General features: G+C 48.7%; 1 protein-coding gene across 29 annotated transcripts in view; it reads left to right on the top strand.

Moving 5' to 3' along the window:
• Kalrn (kalirin RhoGEF kinase) overlaps positions 1-18,030 on the top strand; it is a 582,551-nt gene that overhangs the window by 519,161 nt on the left and 45,360 nt on the right. For all 29 annotated transcript variants that reach the window (XM_060370291.1, XM_060370285.1, XM_060370286.1 and 26 more), the window contains 10 exons: positions 6,041-6,171; positions 10,465-10,531; positions 10,866-10,969; positions 11,111-11,180; positions 11,496-11,582; positions 12,136-12,228; positions 13,359-13,409; positions 14,250-14,327; positions 17,097-17,282; positions 17,843-18,014. In XM_060370291.1, the coding sequence (XP_060226274.1) occupies positions 6,041-6,171; positions 10,465-10,531; positions 10,866-10,969; positions 11,111-11,180; positions 11,496-11,582; positions 12,136-12,228; positions 13,359-13,409; positions 14,250-14,327; positions 17,097-17,282; positions 17,843-18,014 (1,039 nt within the window). The remainder of the gene's footprint in view (positions 1-6,040; positions 6,172-10,464; positions 10,532-10,865; positions 10,970-11,110; positions 11,181-11,495; positions 11,583-12,135; positions 12,229-13,358; positions 13,410-14,249; positions 14,328-17,096; positions 17,283-17,842; positions 18,015-18,030) is intronic.

Below are 18,030 nucleotides of genomic sequence, written 5' to 3'. Positions count from 1 at the left end.
GAAGAGCTCATCAAAAGTTCTGGGGCTTGTTTGATGGAGCACAGCAGCAGAGAAGCCACCAAAGCGGTGTCACAGACTTGTCCGATCAAGGTTCAGTGTTTATTCGGACGACAGCGTCCCAGACCTGTCTGGTCAAAGTTCAGAGTGCAGGTCCAGAGCCAAAGGTGTCCTAGCACTCCCAGCCATGCAGCCACACCTTCCTGAGCTACGTGTGAGTAATCTTTTAATTCCAAATGCAGTCCTCTAGGGTGTTCTCCACAGACCTGGAGGGGCCCTGGAGGAGGTAGGCAGTACCCCTGTGCTCTGTGTTATTTGAATGAAAGGTGAAGACACTGAGATCAAGTCTGGGGAGAGACACGTGAGGAAGGCTGTCTGCCCTGTTGCGGGAACGGATGGCTGGCCTAACACTTGCTGTAGAGGACAGAACCCGGACCTGGAGGGGCTGTTACTGCGGCATGAGGCAGAAAGAACGGAGTTCTTTTCCAACTAAGAGTCTGACTCCATTTGACAGGGGTTTCCAATATGCCAGGATTTTAGTTCAGAGCCTGTCTGCTTTCTCTACTGATTGTTCAAGCAATGGCATCAAATCCTGCACTTGGAATTTATTTGGCTCCCTAGCTCGAGGAGGTATGAGATTTCCCCCAAGTCTTAGGTCCCAGAGCTGTCCCAGTGTAGTATGTTGGTCATGACTGCAGCATGGTTCCACTTCCGCTGCCCAAAAGCTGCTATGAGAGAATGAAAGTAGGATTTGCGGGCTTGCCTCCAGTGCAGGTCAAATCCCCAGAGAGCTCCCTGGTATGTCCCAGGCACCATGAGCCCTTCAGACTTCTTACTGGCCTATTTCAGCCTGTGTATTTATTTACCAGGAGAGGACACCCACACCTGCCCCAGCAGAACTAACCCGCTTTTCCTGGGTCCCGTCTTAAACTCTGAGCCAGAACCAAACACTTTCTCTGCTTCCCCCATGTGAGTCTTGATAAGACCTTTCATTCTCCAGCAGCCGTGGCTCTTGTAACTGGTAGCAGGTATGCGAGCCACTGGAAGGCCCAGGTTTAGTCCTAGAGAAGTGCCCTGTCTGCTCTGGAAAGTGACTTGATCTGTTTGGCCCCTCCTGATGGCGATGATGAATCTGTTGGCCTGAATCTAATCTGAAGAGAGTAAAGATGATTGCATGGGTGTGGCCATGTTTCACACGCTGATAAGCAGGCGCTTACAGATGTTAGCTCTTGGAGCGATCAAAAGAACTGTGTTGTCTCCCGCTTCCATGACCTACTGTGGGCATGTGGAAACTCAGTACTCGGCAGCCAGGAGATTGGTGGTACGTGAAGGGTGATGTTCTAGGGAAATAGTTTAATAAATGATACCGTTTGAGCTTATTCTTCAAGTCTAAGGAGCCATAGCTCCCTGGCCATTTAAGAATCTCCTCTATTTACTATGGCCTGGAGCTCCTGGGGCTCTGCCACCTGCCTGGGACACGGGACTGAGCCTCCAGGAAGAAGGCCCCTCTCGGTACCCGTAGGTGGCATACCCAAGCGGTTTACTTGCAGCTGATGGCCCAGGAGATGCTTCCTGATAATACACACACACACACACACACACACACACACACACACACACACACCCCACCTCCAGGGAAATGAGGCTGGCCAGAGGCCGCACTTGTTTAGCCTCCACCGGGGAGGCTTCTACCCTCTGGCCATTCTGCTTGGAGATCCCTCACCTCTCAGGGGCAGCCTTGTGGCAGAGTGTGGCTCAGGCAAGGTTACGTTTGTGTCTGTGTTTTACTGTCCCTTTACATCCCTCAACTTGGTTGGTCAGCAGCCCCGCCGAGTTAGCAGAAGTTCAGAATCTAGAGGAAATAAAGCAATGGCCCCACCATATCCAGCCTGCAGGTACACGTTTTCAGAAGCTGGGCCGTCCGGCCTTACCCTTCTGGCAAGGGTTCCTGGGGATCAGAACAGGAAAGTTTAGAATTCCAACAAAAAGCTAAAACCCAACCTGCAATATCGCTCGCCTGGAAATCCCACACCTCGGTTTTTTGACTATACGGCTCACTAGCTCACTAACTCTACCCCTACTCCCAAGCACACACACATATACACCATACTCACTAGCACCCAGTCCTGCTCACTAGCACCCATCCCCTCCCACATACACACATGTACCACACTCATCAGCATCATCTTCTGCCAGTCCAGATCCTCACGCATCTAGTTCTACCTGCACCAGGTCCAATGTGGCTTCACTCCGTGACCTTTCTCACAGTGCAGTTCCTACCAGGAATGTTCTATATCCAGTGATATATATATTTTTTCTTTTTTAAATCTCAAAATAGCCAGTCCTTCACGTCCCTGGATTTCTTTTCTGTGGATTCACCCAACCACAGAGCAAAAAAAAATCTTTGGGGAGAAATTGCATCTGCACTGAACAAATAATTGACTTTTTCTTGCTTGTTCCCTAAGCAAGACAGCATAACAATCATTCCATAGCATTTACGTTCTAGTCCATGCTGTAAATAATGTAGAAATATGTTAACTATCTAGGAGGATGAACAGAGGTTATATGGAAACACAAAGCCGTTTTATGAGGGAGCTGGGCATCCAGTCCTGATCCAGTCCCTCAGGACACCAGAGATAGTTTCACTCACCTTTGCCTTTCCCAGAAAGTCTTTCATTTCCCTCACCCTCCCACTACAGAGCCAGCTGCCCCTTCTGTCGCCCTACACGTTTGTCCTGTCCAAACGCCCAGTGTGGGTTAGATTAGGGAGCCTGAGACTCTTATTTCTCCAACATCCCCGAGTATTCAGCATATAATATAGTAGATGCTCGATTTTTCATATACAGATCGTCCTTAATTACAATGCTGTGTAATGATGTGCAGGGAGAAAGAAAGGAACCTTCTAGGGAGAGCATTTTATGGGCATGTGTCCCAAAACCCAGGGACTAAGAAATGCGCTCACTTCACCAGCACAGTGGCCTTCCTCTACAGTGCGCCACCTATTTGAATCTCCTTTGCATTTCTGCAAAGAAACGGACTGGCTACAGGGACTTGCAGTGCTCCTTCCTTGTTCGCTTTTCCTTTGACCTGCTGGATATTTCATCCCTGAACCACAGGTGGGACAGAAGTCTTTACTGTGGAGACAGACTGACAACCACTTCACTGTCTCTTTCCTCCTGGGGACAACACTGATGTCAGGTCACCCAGGTTGCCGTTAGCTTGATCCCTATATCCAGCTCCAGCACAGGCAGCTAAGCCCTCCTAGAGGGTCACTCTGGAATGACTTAAAATAAGAGAGTCCGCTCCATCATTCCAGGCAGGCTGCCCAGCCTAAGAGCTTAGCCCGGCGCTTAATTTTCTTCTCACTGTGTCACTTTTCTGACTCTGTCCCAGAGTCCTCCCCAAGCGATAACCCGGTTGCTTTGCGCGTACAAGATCAAGAGAGAAAGGCAGATTTTTCCCACACGACACTTTGGACTTTTCAAAGGCCCTTCACCCTGCAGACAGATTGGACCAAGCCAAGCTGCTTGTGCCATGCACCCTGGAGGCAGTGATATAGGTTGCTCGCTGGGTCCAACATTCACCTTCCCATCAGCCTACAGGCCACAGAACAAAGGCCACCACAGGACAGTGGGGAGAGATGGGAAGTAAAAAGTACTAATCAGATCCATCACCAGCTGGGTCCATCTGTGCTGGAGCCCGTCTGGTGACGGCACCAGGGGCACGCACTGGAAAGCTGCCTGTCCACTGGCTTTGCCGAGCCTCGGCACCAGACATTCTAATTTCCTTAATAGCAGGTTACAGATCCTGCATCTATAAATGTAGCTAAACCCTTCTCGACCTTCCTTTATTTTTAGCCTATACTGCTGCTCTGGATAGAACAGCTTCCACAGTTGATCACTTGTTCTGTAAACACCTTTATGTCAAGTGGAAAGCAGTTGTCTCTCTCAAGCTGGAAGACAGCGTCTGTACTTTTAATTCTAGTGCTGGCGACGGATCCGTGCTTGACCCTTGGCACAGTTGATAATTTAGGGACTGCGGGAGAAGGCTGATGTCACTGTGAAACATTAAGTTCTGAAGATCCAAGTCTTACTAGTCTCCGTCTTTTCTCCTGTCGGATACCACATTTTACTTTGTTTCATTTCTCTGGAATGTTATTTACTGCCACTGTTTGGCTTCTGTTGAAATACAGCAGCTAAGAGTTAGTGTTGGATGTTCTCAGGTGCGGACTGTTTAAGACTAGGGCCCAGCCTTTAGCTCTACTACCTCGGTGTCGATACCTTTGATGTTCATTACTTATGTCTTAGGACTGGTGTTTCCAAAGACTGCTAAATGAAGTCTTTCCTTCGAAGGGGCTGGCATCGTCAGGCGCCCTGGGTAGTTAACGTTCATCTTTCATGCTTGTGCTGTGGATACCCACCCTGACCTTGATCTCTAGGATTACTGTTTCTCTCATTGCATCTACTGATTGATCCCCCGGGTACTTGTATTGCATACAGCCTGGCTCTCAGGCTCAGGGAAAAGAGGGGTGGGAAAGAATGCAAGGGCTGGAAGATGGGGTGGAATGTTGCAGAACATCGTCTCCTGGACATGGCATAGCTCTTGCACCGGGAACTCAAAGCAGCCATGATCATCCATCAAGACCTGTACAAGACTGGACCCAGGAACGTTTCATCATGAAGCAGGAAAGGCCTCCTGAACCCTGCTCCCCCAAAACTATTAACAGTTACTTGGGAGGGATGTCACGTTCTTCAGTGGTGTAGCCACTGATGAGTTGTTCATACCCAAGTAAATAACCTCCCACCTATGCTCATGAAGCAGCCCTATTCATTCATTCATTCATTCATTTATGAGTCACATGGAGAGATTAGAGAAAATGGGAGGCAAACTTGTTGGGAAAGAAGGGTTTCAGCTGGAGAGGGGATGGGGATGAGACAGTGTAACAGGGGGTGAAAAGAGCTAAAATTCATTGCAGGTACATATGCATCTGTCAAAAAATTAATTTGAAAAAGACCTAACTGGTACCCTAAACATACATTAAGCCAATCAACTTGACACATTAAAATGTTAGTTTGGCCCCAAAGAGTATGTTACTAACTGCCAGTTACAACTCGAGTGTGTTACACTACCAGTTACAACTTGAGTGTGTAACAATATTTTACTATCCCAAGTAAAATATATTACTATCCCAAGTGCCAGCCATGGAGAGACACTCACCACTGTGGAGCACTCTGAACATTGCCTGGAGCTTGTACAAGTCTTATTCCTGTCCCTTAGAAATTTGCTAAAAGGGTCTGAGATCTGATGTGAAAATCCAGCGTTACAGGGGACAGTTTCAGGTCCACGAGAGCTCTCTGTGTTCATCAGATCTGGGGTCAGATGTCAGGCTCCTCTTCTCGGCTGCTTCTAGATCACTGTATTAATCCACTTACTTAACTCTTGTCGAGTAAGTAAGCCCCTTATGTGGCACTTTAATTAATGGAAATAAGGATTCGTGAGAGAGGGCCCTTGGTAAATAACATTAACAAAGATGCTTTTAGAAAAGGCTCCATCTGTTGGCTGTCAGAGTCTTCTTCCCAATCCTTGCAGTTAATATAACAAAGTATGCTTTCCACCTCGTAGGCCTGTCACTTCCCTTTGCTTATCAATTTGCACGAAGTGGTCCTACAACTGTTTCTCTTCCCAATGCCTTATTTGGAATAGAATCGCAGTGGTTTGCTCTCTTTCCTGCTGGAACCCTCTCCCAGAGATAAGTCACCATGACAATTTCATTGTGTCTGGGCAGTTGGTAACACATGGATGCCCAGTGTGCTCTGATCACATGGGTCTCTGGTGTGCCCTGGTCATGCGGAAGCCTGGTGTGGCCCGATTGTAGACAGCCTCTCCCGGCTGTAGGAAGGTGGTGGAAGGCTCCAGTGGTTCAGAGAGAACAGCCTTCGCTCCTGGCTTTCATATTGCCTGCGGCTAGGCTGGGAAGACAACAGGGCTTGCAAAAATAACTTTCCGGTGCTCACTCTGAGGCTGTTTCTCTTTCTCTTTTTAGACTCTGGAAGGAGGCTCTTACCGGGGGAGTTTGAAGGACCCTACCGGCTGCCTGAATGAGGCCATGACCCCTCCCACACCGCCTAGAAACCTGGAAGAAGAACAGAAAGCCAAGGCTCTGAGAGGCAGGATGTAAGTGGCCCCACCACCCTATCCTGTGTGCTGGACAGTAGCCAGGGGCGGGGGATTAGACGGGCAGCCCCGTGCTGTCAGTCTGTCACTCTCATCCTTTCTAAGGGAGAATGGCCAGGCCTGTACAGTGCAACACTGACCATCAATAGGCCACTTTGGCACCGCCTTCGTGAAGCTTTGGTCTGAGGGAATATTCTGTGATGTAGCTGTCACTGACAAAACACGGTTATAACCAAGATCTAATACAGCTGTAAAACATGCTAAAAAAAAAAAAGATGAAGACAATAGAATTCAGAGAATAGGTGGATGGTTACCCTGGGTCTGCAGCACCAGAGTCCCTGGATGTGGCAGAGGTCCAGTGGAGATGTGTGAAGTGATGCTCCCCGAATGTGGGCAAAAGAAGCATAGGAGAGGCCGTGCTGCTAGGTGGGGCCCATTTTTGCTTCTTCTCCCAGGTCTTTAATCTCACATCCATTTGTAGGTTTTATTGTGCAAGAACAAGAAAACCTACAAATTTGAAAGATGCAGTTCGCATCTTGCAAAAACCCACATGCTCTGTAAGATTTGAGCTCTCTACCTCGATGGGAAGTCAGTGTCCTGGTGTTTGAGATAGTGAAGACCACACCAGACATCAGCAAAATAGAGCTGCAACTCCTCCAGAACTCAATTTTTCTCCTTTCCTTCCTGTGGAGGCAAGCTCCAGTAACTCGGTGTGTGAGGTTGTCGGTGTGTGAGGTTGATCTCAGAGTGGGCTAGACAGATGTGAAGGGTCTCGTCTTATTGTTTGTCTTCTGCTCTCTATTACATCTGTCGCTCTTTATCCAGGCCACAAACATAAAAACGAGCAGAAATAACTGAGGCCAAGTCCTTTGGCTGCTGGCAGATAGACAAAGTAAACATTCTGGGCTTTGTCTCCTTGGAAGCAAAAGTGGTAACAGCATAGCAAGAGCCTGTATCAAAGCAGGGCTGTCACCACATACTGGAGAGGAGTGAGTGTCACGTAAACTAACACCTGTGTTTACCCCCAGAACTTCTTGAGGGTCAGGCCAGAAGGACCCCAGGAATTATGTGAATGCGCTGTCATCTCCTAAGTGAAGTTTCCTGGGCCTTGCACAGCACAGGCCCTTCCCTAGCTTCTCCTGTGGTTGTTACACTAGTTGGAATTGGGGGATTAGAACTGGCTCCTAGACCTTTGTCAAGATGAAGCACGGCTTATGTCAAGGAAGCCATCTGTGAGGTGACAGGTGGTTCTTGGAAAAGCCAGTCTCTTCGGCTGTCACTCTGACTGAATGGACCTTAACAGCACTTGTCATTATCCAAATGAGGTTATCGTTTGATTTTGTTATAACAAGGCAGAAACATTTGTTGCTTCTTAGCCAGCCACTTGTCGCATTGGATTCTCATCAAACCCTCCACTTACCGCATCCTGAACTCTCTTGAAAACTGACTCCTCTCATCGGCCTCTCAGCAAACCCTCCACTTTCCACATCCTGAACTCTCTTGAAAACTGACCTGTTGAATGTCTCTTACTGTTTATGTCCTCTCTCTAGCCTGCTCTACTTCATGGCGGACATGAAAGGGCAGGTGCATTGGTGTTCAGTTGTAAGAGGCTAGAAGCAGAGGTGTGGACCCTGGAGGCTCAGTCAGGCGATGGCAGGAGGACACCCACGAGTTAAACGAGAGCCACTTGGAGAGAAGAGGAAAACAAGTGTGATTTGTACAGAAGGAGGGAGAGGCTGACAGTGGGCTTGCCGCCCTGAAGCTTCAGCCACTCATCACTCACCAGATGCTTGCTGAGCACATCTGTCCCACCAACGGGATAAGACAAACAACAGCAACAACCGAAAGTCTTCACCCGTGCAAGGTTTACATTCTAATGGGAGAAATCAGACAAACAAAATAAATTAAGTAGTAGGTTGGAATCTGGAGAGGAAAGAAAAATAGAGCGGAATGAAGAGAACCAAGCTCCGGTAAGGCCGCGCTGTGGTTTGAAGTGGTTCCGGCCGTGCACAGAGAGCAGGAAGAGGTAAGGACCTCACCAGGAGGAGAAGGATCTCAGCAGAGGCACGCTCCGTGCCCTAGCTCACAGCTCCCCGCGGAAGGCCACCCATACCCTACCAGTGTCAAAGAGGGCAGGTACAAGATGGCTCACCCTCACTGTTAACCTGACTGAATCCCCTGGGAAACACAACTCTGGGTATGTCTGGGAAGACCAGCCCTGAGCGTGCGTGGCATCGTCCCATGGGGGAACGACTAAGCTAAACATCAGCATTGATCTTTACGGATACAATGTGCCCAGCTGCTTCCCCTTCTCCCCGCTGTGCCCTCCCCGCTGTGCCCTCCCCACCAAGGCCGAGTGTACCCGCTTAAACCATGAGCCAAAGTAGAGCCTTCCTTTATTTGTCAGTTGCTCTTGTCAAGTATTTTGTCATAACAAAAAGAAAAGTAACTAATCTAAAGCCCATTTGTTAGCGGGAAGATTTTTCAAGTAGAGCAAAGGAAAACATTTCTTTTGTGAGTGACTTTTACTGTAGGGATCGAACATGAAAAAGAGTTGCATTATTTTCAGCCGGTTTGCAGTTAATCACGTACTGCCTATACCAGCCTAGCTCTGGTTTGTCTTCTGAAGGAGTCTTGTTATATATCCCAGGCTGTCCTCAAACTCTTGATTCTCCTGGCTCTCAAGTACTAGGAGGCTAGGCGTGCTCCCTACCACACCAGCTAGAATTCTCTGATCACGTCTCATCTTCCCAGGTACTTTACCGGGCCTTTTCTAGAAACTCAAAAACCGAGACAGCCTCCCTTGGTCAGCAAACGACTGAAGATAAAAATACTGCTCGCTACCTGGCAGCAGAGCACCAGCCCTCCTCTCCAAAGGGCCATCTCAGCCCCGAATTCCCACTCTCGCTCCCCTGTGGGTTTTCACTTACAGCTCTCTTCCAGGAAGTAACTTGGGCCATGCTAAAGATATGTCTAAAGGCTTCTGTCTTTCCTTGCCAGTTCCTGAAACACATGCTCATGTGTTGGAGGGAGGGAGCCAGCTGGGAACGCTGAGCACACTGATAAAGCGTGTGTTCTTCGCCTCCTCCGTATACTCTGAGGTCCCGGACCCGGGATTCAGTAGCTCCTCTGTGCTGTGTGGGACAAGCATTTCAGATGAATCGCTTCCTGGGTTTAGAATAGTTGCTGGGTTGTAACACTTACAAGTCCTCTTTGACATCCCAGAATGTTACCCCTTCTGTCACTTGGGCCAAAAAAACAAGTGCTGGTGTGCCTCCGGGCACAACTCTTTCTGACTCCTGTGAACACAGGACCTCTGTGCCCCGCACATAACTATGGCGTCTTCTGTACGGTGTTTGACTCTCTGAACTGAATGAGGGAGTGGGATAGAGACTTGGGGGATGCTGGAGGCCCGGCTAGGCCATTCCCTAGGCAGTAGGCTACTATAAAAAGACAATCTCTGGACCCTTGACATTTACTGCTCTTTACTTTGCAGGCTTGGGCAGGTCACTGAGCCTTTCCATCTCTCTCAGGATTTAAATAATAGGATTTTACAACTCTCGCCTCATTATAAGCATGAGAAAGCCCGGATGGAGTAACGGGTATATAATAAATGCTCGAAGAGATGGAAGTAATTCACAGAGTCCAAGAAAGCAAATGCCCTTGGTTATCAGTCCCATATTGGGGGAGGAAATGCTATATTCAAAGGTGTGAACGTGGAATGTCCGCAGCCAACCCCAGGTCTGTGGCCCTGACTGAGGATTTTGCTTGATTTTGCTTTTTCCCGATTAACTGCCGAGTGTGTGTTATAGAAGCCTTGCTCTATATCTGCATCTCCCAGATGCAGCCTTTTAAGGCTAGTTATCGCACAAATGCCTTTCTTCTTTCGCTAAGATAAGAATGGAGCCAAAATAAAGAAAGAAAAGTCTCGTGTTGATCCCTTGGTCTCAAAGCTTTCATAACTCGGCTTTTGCAAAAAAAAAAAAAAAAAAAAAAAAAAAAGGCAGTTACAGTTGTTTCTACATTATGTTTCTACAAGAGGGGATGGGGGAATGGGGTGTGGCTTGGTTCACAGAGTGCTTGCCTTTGCGTATACAAAGTCCTGGGTTCAATCCCCACCCAGCACTGTGCGTAATGGGCTGTGGTAGCCTACGTCTCAAACCTCAGCGCTCAAGAGGGGAAGGCAGGAGGATCAGAGCTTACTGATCATCTGAGGTCTTGTCTTGGAGGGTAGGGATGGGATCTCTTGCTTAGGGATGAATAGGCGCCTCACTGTCCTTATCCCTCGCTCAGGTTTGTTCTGAATGAGTTGGTACAGACAGAGAAGGACTACGTCAAGGACCTGGGGATTGTGGTGGAGGTAAGCAGAGGGCAAGGTAGGGTGTATCTGGACCTTACCTGGGCCCAGGTGCACTAGCCTGATGGCTATACCTATTCCGCTTTCTGGGAATTTGCCGAAATGAGAATAAAAAGGCTACAAATTCATACAGAATGTGGAGGCGGATTCTGTTTTCCCTCCTGGAATATTTTAATGCATGTAGAGGGTGGTGGGGCCTAGCTGAGTGGGAGACACCACCACAGCGCTATCTTCAGGTCCACACAGAGCGTGCGGACTAACATGGGTGCTAAGGGATGGGGCATGGCCCAGACCTCCGCCTGTAAAGGCTGCTGCTAACGTCGCCTCCGCCACACAGGGCTTCATGAAGAGAATAGAAGAGAAGGGGGTCCCTGAGGATATGCGAGGGAAGGACAAGATTGTGTTTGGAAACATCCACCAGATTTACGACTGGCATAAAGAGTGAGTTCTGTGCATGTACGCAGGGTGGGGCATGTACCCCTTTTCGTCTGACCTGAGTGGGGTATTTGAGGGGAGACTCCTATCATTTATGTCACCACTGAGAGACGGTGTCCCCTCAAGACGCCTTCTCTCCCCATTTAGCTTTTTCCTGGCTGAACTGGAAAAATGTATCCAAGAGCAAGACAGATTGGCCCAGCTCTTCATTAAACATGTGAGTGTCAGTCCAGCTGTCTCCCATCCCCTGCCCTGTGCCAACACGCTCCCATCCCCCACCCACCCACCCCGTGCCAACACGCTCATTTTAAAATTCAATTCTTCTCGAATTTGCTCTCTCTCAGCACTCTGGTTTTTTGTTTTGTTTCTTTTCGTTTCGTTTTACCACATTTGGCCATTTCACTGCCCTGCCTTATCCTTTAACATGGCCCATTCCTTGTCCTTAACTGCCCTGGACTCTGGAGGGGGTTAGGGGCAGCGGGAGTGAGCGGAAAGCCAAGGTCCCTGATGGTCCCATTTTCTTCTGTCCCAGGAGCGGAAGCTGCACATCTATGTATGGTACTGCCAGAACAAGCCACGCTCCGAGTACATCGTGGCTGAATACGACTCCTACTTTGAGGTGAGCCATTCCCTTGGGGGTGAGATGCTCAGGCCGAGACAGCTGCATTGAGACATACCCCAGATCCTCCATCAGCAGGTGCCTCTGCCTCCACGGGGCTGTTACCTTCTTAGGCCCATCCCCCACATGCACCTTTGCTTGAAGAGTTGCTGAGGTGGCTCTGCTGAGAAGCCTCCATTTGTGGAAAGATTCCGTCACAGACTGTCTGTGGAGGCCCTTGTCCTTCTCACGTGACCACTGAGCAGATCGTGTCCAGAACTCTTCCCTACCTGCCCCTAGAAATATTGCCAAGTGCCTGCCCCAAGCTCAGCCTCTAGCCAGCATCACAGCTGACCCCTCGCACCTTTGAACTCAGTCCATGCACAGCATCCCAAGCATTGGGAGCCTTCGTTTCTAATATCATTCCTATGTCCAGCACTTCCAAAGGTGTGGATGCCCCAGCCTGGCAGGCTCGCTTCTGTTGGGGAAGAGGCAATACCACCCTTTAGAAAGAACCCTGACTCTTCAGGGCCTAGCCGTGAGCCGCTCACCTCTTTGCACCTTTGTGTTTCAGGAGGTGAAACAAGAGATCAATCAAAGGCTGACCCTTAGCGACTTCCTCATCAAGCCCATTCAGAGAATAACAAAATATCAGTTGCTACTCAAGGTGAGAAGCTGGGAGCCAGGCTGGAGAAGCATCTCCTCAGGCTGGAGCAGTGGCCACAGAGCTGGGGATCATCTCTGTGACACTGTCCTTCAGGGCTACAAAGCTGCTACTCACTTAGCTCTGTGCGTGAATAGCTCGCAGGGCCCTTGTTTCTGCCCTGGGGTTGCTTGCTCCTTGCTTCTCTTTCTTTGATTCCTTTTATTCCCCACACCTATCTCGCTCTTTCATCTTTCCTTTGGGGAACTGAGCCAAGGACCCTACCTTTAGATAAAGTGATTCTCACCCTTCCTACGGCTGCAGCCTTTTAATACAGTTCCTCATGCTATGCTGACCCCCCACACACACACTCACACCATGAAATTATTTCTTTGCCACTTCATAACTGTCATTTTGCTATAAGTCGTAATGTAAATATCTTATATGCCACCCTCCCCCCCAGCAGGGTCACGACCCGCAGGTTGAGAACTGCTGCTCTCTATTATACCTCTACCCTGAGCTCCTTCTCTCATGTTGTTACAGCCGCTGACTCGGTGCCTTTGAAAACTAAAGTAGAAGCCAAACATGGCGCCACTCATCTCTACTCCTAGCATTCAGGACTCTATGGCAAGAAGGTCATGCGTGTGTAGCCAGCCTGGGCTGTGGAATGAGACCCTATGTCAAACAAACCACAGCAAAGCCCTAGACGATAGCAAGGATATAAGATCAGGATGTCAGATAAGGGAAGGGGGCCCAGGAGACCTTACATAGTCGCTAAGATCTAATTAGATTCTAAACACTCAACCTGATTTTTTTTTTTTTTTTTTGTCTTTTCTGGAAACAAGAAAACAAAGTCAAGTGGAAGAGTAAGACTTGACTTTGCTTTCTCCTGTCTGTCTTCTCATGGACCCCTTCCTTCCCTTCTTCCAGCTTATTTGCCATTTCCTGGAGTCTTTCTCCATGTCCTTATGTGTAACGTGACTCATCCTTTCATTTCTCAGCCACTACAAAGCATGACCCGCCTCCACTGGGAAGGAAAGTCTTTGGGGTGTTGTTGCGTTTTTATGATAATTTTTTTTTATTTATTTATTTTTTTAATGGCTCTCTGGCTATTTTATTATCTGATTCACCCCTCCCACGCCCTTCCTCGCTAGGACTTCCTGCGATACAGTGAGAAGGCTGGTTTGGAGTGTTCAGATATCGAGGTAGGTTTGTGCTTGCAATGCTTGCTGGTTCTTAGGGACCATATCGAGTAGCTGAGGTCCAGGGTCCAAGCCACGCCCCTCTTCGTCAGCAGCATGAGGAATGGCAAGTGCTACAGAGCACAGAGTGTTTTTAAGAATTCAAGAATCCAACCCAGAGCCTAGTCCACTGGCGTTTGTGGCTCTTGCTGGGTATATGGGAAGAGTGACATTTGACACTTGGTAAAATTGCAGAGATTCAAAATGCATCTTTGTCCCTGGCTCCAGGTGCCATTTGGCCCTAACACATAAATTATTCTATTTCCATTCCCCCACACACCCTGAGGATTACCCCCTTAGTGACTATTGTGCTGCCATAGGGATTATTTTAAGCCAAAGAGGTTGCAGCCATTTCTGGCAGGTTATTTGAGGTCAAAACCTCCCGCGTTTCCACAGTGAAGCCAAGCTGCTGCTTGGATACTCCAAAGGCAACATGGAAAAGTAAGAAAATAGAAGGGAGGGGGATTCTTGAGTTCGAGGCCAGCCTGGTCTACAAAGGGAGTCCAGGACAGCCAAGCCTATACAGAGAAACCCTATACAGAGAAAGCCGGAGGTGGAAAAAGGATGGGCTGGGTAACATTCCCCCGTGTGTTGTCACTATTGACTTGGTGGCCCTGTGCTAATGCCAGCCTCTCTTATCTAAGAACCCCACACAGTCCTCGGAGAGTGGGCAGCAGGGACCGCACCCTCTCTGAGAACAAAGGGACTAGGGGGAGATAAGTCCCTCTTTCCAGCCCCGAGTTTTGTGAGCTTCCTCCCTGATGCTGGTCCCCCATCCTGAGTGATGCATTCTTTTTCCAACAGAAAGCAGTGGAGTTAATGTGCCTTGTTCCCAAGCGCTGCAATGACATGATGAATCTGGGGCGCCTGCAGGGCTTTGAGGTGAGCCCTTACGAGTGCTTCTACACACACACACACACACACACACACACACACACACACACACACACAGAGGCAGGAGCCAGGCCACAGAGACCCTTCCCTTTGAAGCCCTGGGCACGCCCCTCCAGTTCAGAGATCTGCAAGCTAGAACTATTGCAGAAGTTCAGTGATAAGGCGGAACTAAAGCTCTGGGCCAAACTAGGATCCGAATTCCAAGGGGATTAGAAAGAGACAAAGTTCCTTATGACTGAGCCGCAGTCCCTCTGATGTGAGCGTGAGCATCCGAGGCACGGCAGGGTGTGTGGTGAGCGAGGAATCCAGGAGGGAAAAATCAGCTCTTCTCCAGGCGATCAGTCTTTTACAGAAGTCTGCGTAGTGATTGGATTTTAGGTCAGTGAAAAGGCAGAGCTCTAAAACATCACACAGCATGTTTTCAGTCCCTCGTCAAGGGGACCAAGTCTCAAGGGAAAATGGCCAGGTGTCCAGGGACACTGCCTTGGAAGAGCCGCGGGAGCAGAGCTGTGTGCATTGGGTGGCTTAAATGACAAGAGTTCCTCCTCACCCGCCTGAGGCCTGAGCAACTGTGAGGGAGGACCCACTCCCACCCTCCCTCCTTAGTTGGTGGCATCTTCGTGTTTCTGCGCCGCCGCCTTCCTTCTGGATGTGATATTATGTCTATATCCAAATCTCTCTTTTCATAATCCCTACTTCCCGGTGATCCCAAAGACTAAGGTATCATTATGCCTTTTTTTTTTTTTTTGGAGGAAAGGGTTCCTGGCCATTGAGATAATTAGGCAAGCGGTGCTCCCCAGCCCAGCCTTGCCATGGTAGCACAGATAACGTGTAAAACACTGGAGGGGGGAGATGCTATAGCCTAGTTTGGGTGTCCTCCTCTCCCTTCCAGCCCCTGCCTGGCTCCCATGCTTTGTTGTGGTAGGGACCAGGTGGCACGTTTTCACAGGTTCCCAGCTCTCTAAGCCAGACCTCCGTCAGCTATGAGCGTAAGTGGAGTTACTCAGCTCACACGCGCTCACGAGTCCATGAGTGGGTTCTTGTTAGTCTTCCTGGAGAGATTTTATACTTTTCTCTCCTGGCCTCACACCATGCCTGGGGCTACTGCAAGCAAATCGTACCTGCCCTGCCTCTTAACTCTTCAACCCCAGACTCCTGGTGATTTCTGAATAGGAGTCTGATTAGCTTTCTCCGAGTCCCTCCAGGAAGTGACTACTGAGAGGAGGGAGGGGATCCATTTGTGCTGTGTGTACATGCATAAAGCCACACAAGGAAATAGAAAGTTTTCTCTTGTAAATCAAGGCCCATTGTCCGGTATTTTCAACCACAGAGAACCCGTCTGCTTTCCCTCCACTGATTTGGGAAGGACAGTGAGCCTATGCCTGCTCTCTCTCTGGGCTCCTCAGTGCCATTGTCTCCCTCTCAGATCTTGTGGTTTTTCCCTTTGGCGCTCCCTGGCTGCCTGCGCCCCTGAGTTCTTGTGTAACTTTAATAGAGTGTGTAGAGCTTTTCTGGCTAGCTGGTCACTGGCTTAATATTAACTCTAGACCAGGGTCGAGATAAGCCTGTTCTCCTGCTGACCTTGGCAGTCAAGAGCCACAGTCCAAGCGAAGGGCAGGTGTTTCTGAGCAACACAAAGGAAAAAGGACCCCTGTGCCAGGAAATGCCTGGAATAGGGCATCACGTGCAAGGCATGACTGACATTTCCACCAAGGGGCCAAAGTTGTCCCTAAGGAAGAGTGTATTTCATAGACCCTCTGACCTCCAGCCCAGATGCCAGTGTCTTCTTAGTGCCCAGCAATTAAATAAATAAATGATAAATAACGAGGCTTTCTGATAGGCGTCTGCATGGGCACATTCCCTTTAAAAATGTCTCTGGGGACCTGGTTAGAAGCTGGCAAATAGATGTGCTTTCATACCCCAGCTGGAGTAGCTGGAGTTGTTCTAAGAAGCATCACGGGATCCAGAGAAATAATTCTGACCTTGTGAAATAGGGTACTGATCTATATTCCCCAACCTCACCTGTCAGTCTTAGCAAGAAACTAAAACTTCAGAGTATCCCTGTCTTAAATCATACAAGGATGTGAGAGGGGCCCGCTTCATCTGGTTCTTTATGATTCTGTCTGTATCAGTCTCTTTGGTCACCATGAGAGTGCCCCGGGTCCTTGTCCCATGCCACAGAGAAGCCAGGCGGACAAGATTGTCAAAGCTACAAGGGAGGATAGGCCACTTCTAGCTCTAAGCATCGCTACTCTCTTTTAATTAAAAAAAAAAAAAGAAAAGAAAAGAAAACAAACAAACAAACCAGGAAAGCACCAGGCAAGGTGGCCCACACCTTGAAACCCATCACTTAAGAAACAGAGACAGATGGATCTCTGAGAGTTCAAGGCCAGGCCAGTCTACATAGTGAGTTTCAGGCCAGCCACAGCTATAACAGTGCAGCTCTGACTCAAAAGTTAAAAAAAGGTAATGCCAAGATCATTTATTCCTTTTTAGCTGTTTTCTTCTGGCATTTTGGGGAGCATTATTTCTTGTTGATTCTGTCACCTAAGCCCCCCCCTTTTCACACAACTTTATATAAACAAAGAAATGACAGTTGAGTAATTGGATCCCAATTCAGTGTCTTGCTAGAATTCTAAGACTTTGAATATCGGTTCTATCGTCTACATCCCCCAGAGGTAGGAAGCATATAGCCCAAGAGAGCTGACTCCGTCTCCCTGCTTTTCACGACCTCCCCTGGACCCTTGTCTCCCTCAGGGCACCCTGACCGCCCAGGGCAAGCTTCTGCAGCAAGACACGTTCTATGTGATCGAGCTGGATGCCGGCATGCAGTCCCGGACCAAGGAGAGGCGGGTGTTTCTCTTTGAGCAGATCGTCATCTTCAGTGAACTACTCCGGAAAGGATCCCTCACCCCAGGCTACATGTTTAAAAGGAGCATCAAGGTGACAGGGGACAGTGGGGGTACAATGGGGCAAGGAACATCTCGGGGGGGCTGAAGCTAACTGGTGATCACGATGAGAAGCAGTGACAGGCCCAGCACGGTCTTGAAGGTTCGCCCATGCGTGTCATTCACCCAAAGACAGAGCAAGCTTGAGTCTTTACCCCTTGATCCAGAGTAAATTTGAAAGCCTCTCCTGAGATTAAAAACTTTGAAAGAGAAGCTGGAGAGATGTCTTAGCACTTAAAAGCACTGGTCACTCTTCCAGGGGACCTGGGCTCAGTTCTCAGCACCCACATGGTGGCTCACAACCATCTGTTACTCCAGATCTAGGGGATCTGATGCCCTCTTCCTACCTGTATGGGCACCAAGGATGAATGTGATGCCAGGGCACACACGCAGTCAAAACATAGATAGACAAACAGACAGACAGATAGATATAGATATGTAAATACAAGTGAAAAAAGTGTAAGTGTAATAAAAAACAACTATGAAATATAGTAGTAGGGTGTGATTAATTTTAACTCCTTAAAGTATGAAAATGATAAACTTGTTTTACTTCAGATGAATTACTTGGTCTTGGAAGAAAATGTCGACAATGACCCCTGCAGATTTGCACTCATGAACAGGGAGACTTCCGAAAGGGTCATTCTGCAAGCTGCCAACCCAGACATCCAGCAGGCGTGGGTGCAGGACATCAATCAAGTCCTAGAGACACAGAGGGACTTCTTAAATGGTACGTGATGCGCCTG

This window comes from Meriones unguiculatus, chromosome 17 (assembly GCF_030254825.1).
Source record: "Meriones unguiculatus strain TT.TT164.6M chromosome 17, Bangor_MerUng_6.1, whole genome shotgun sequence".
NCBI lineage: Eukaryota > Metazoa > Chordata > Mammalia > Rodentia > Muridae > Meriones > Meriones unguiculatus.
This window is presented reverse-complemented; position numbering and strand designations above follow the sequence as displayed.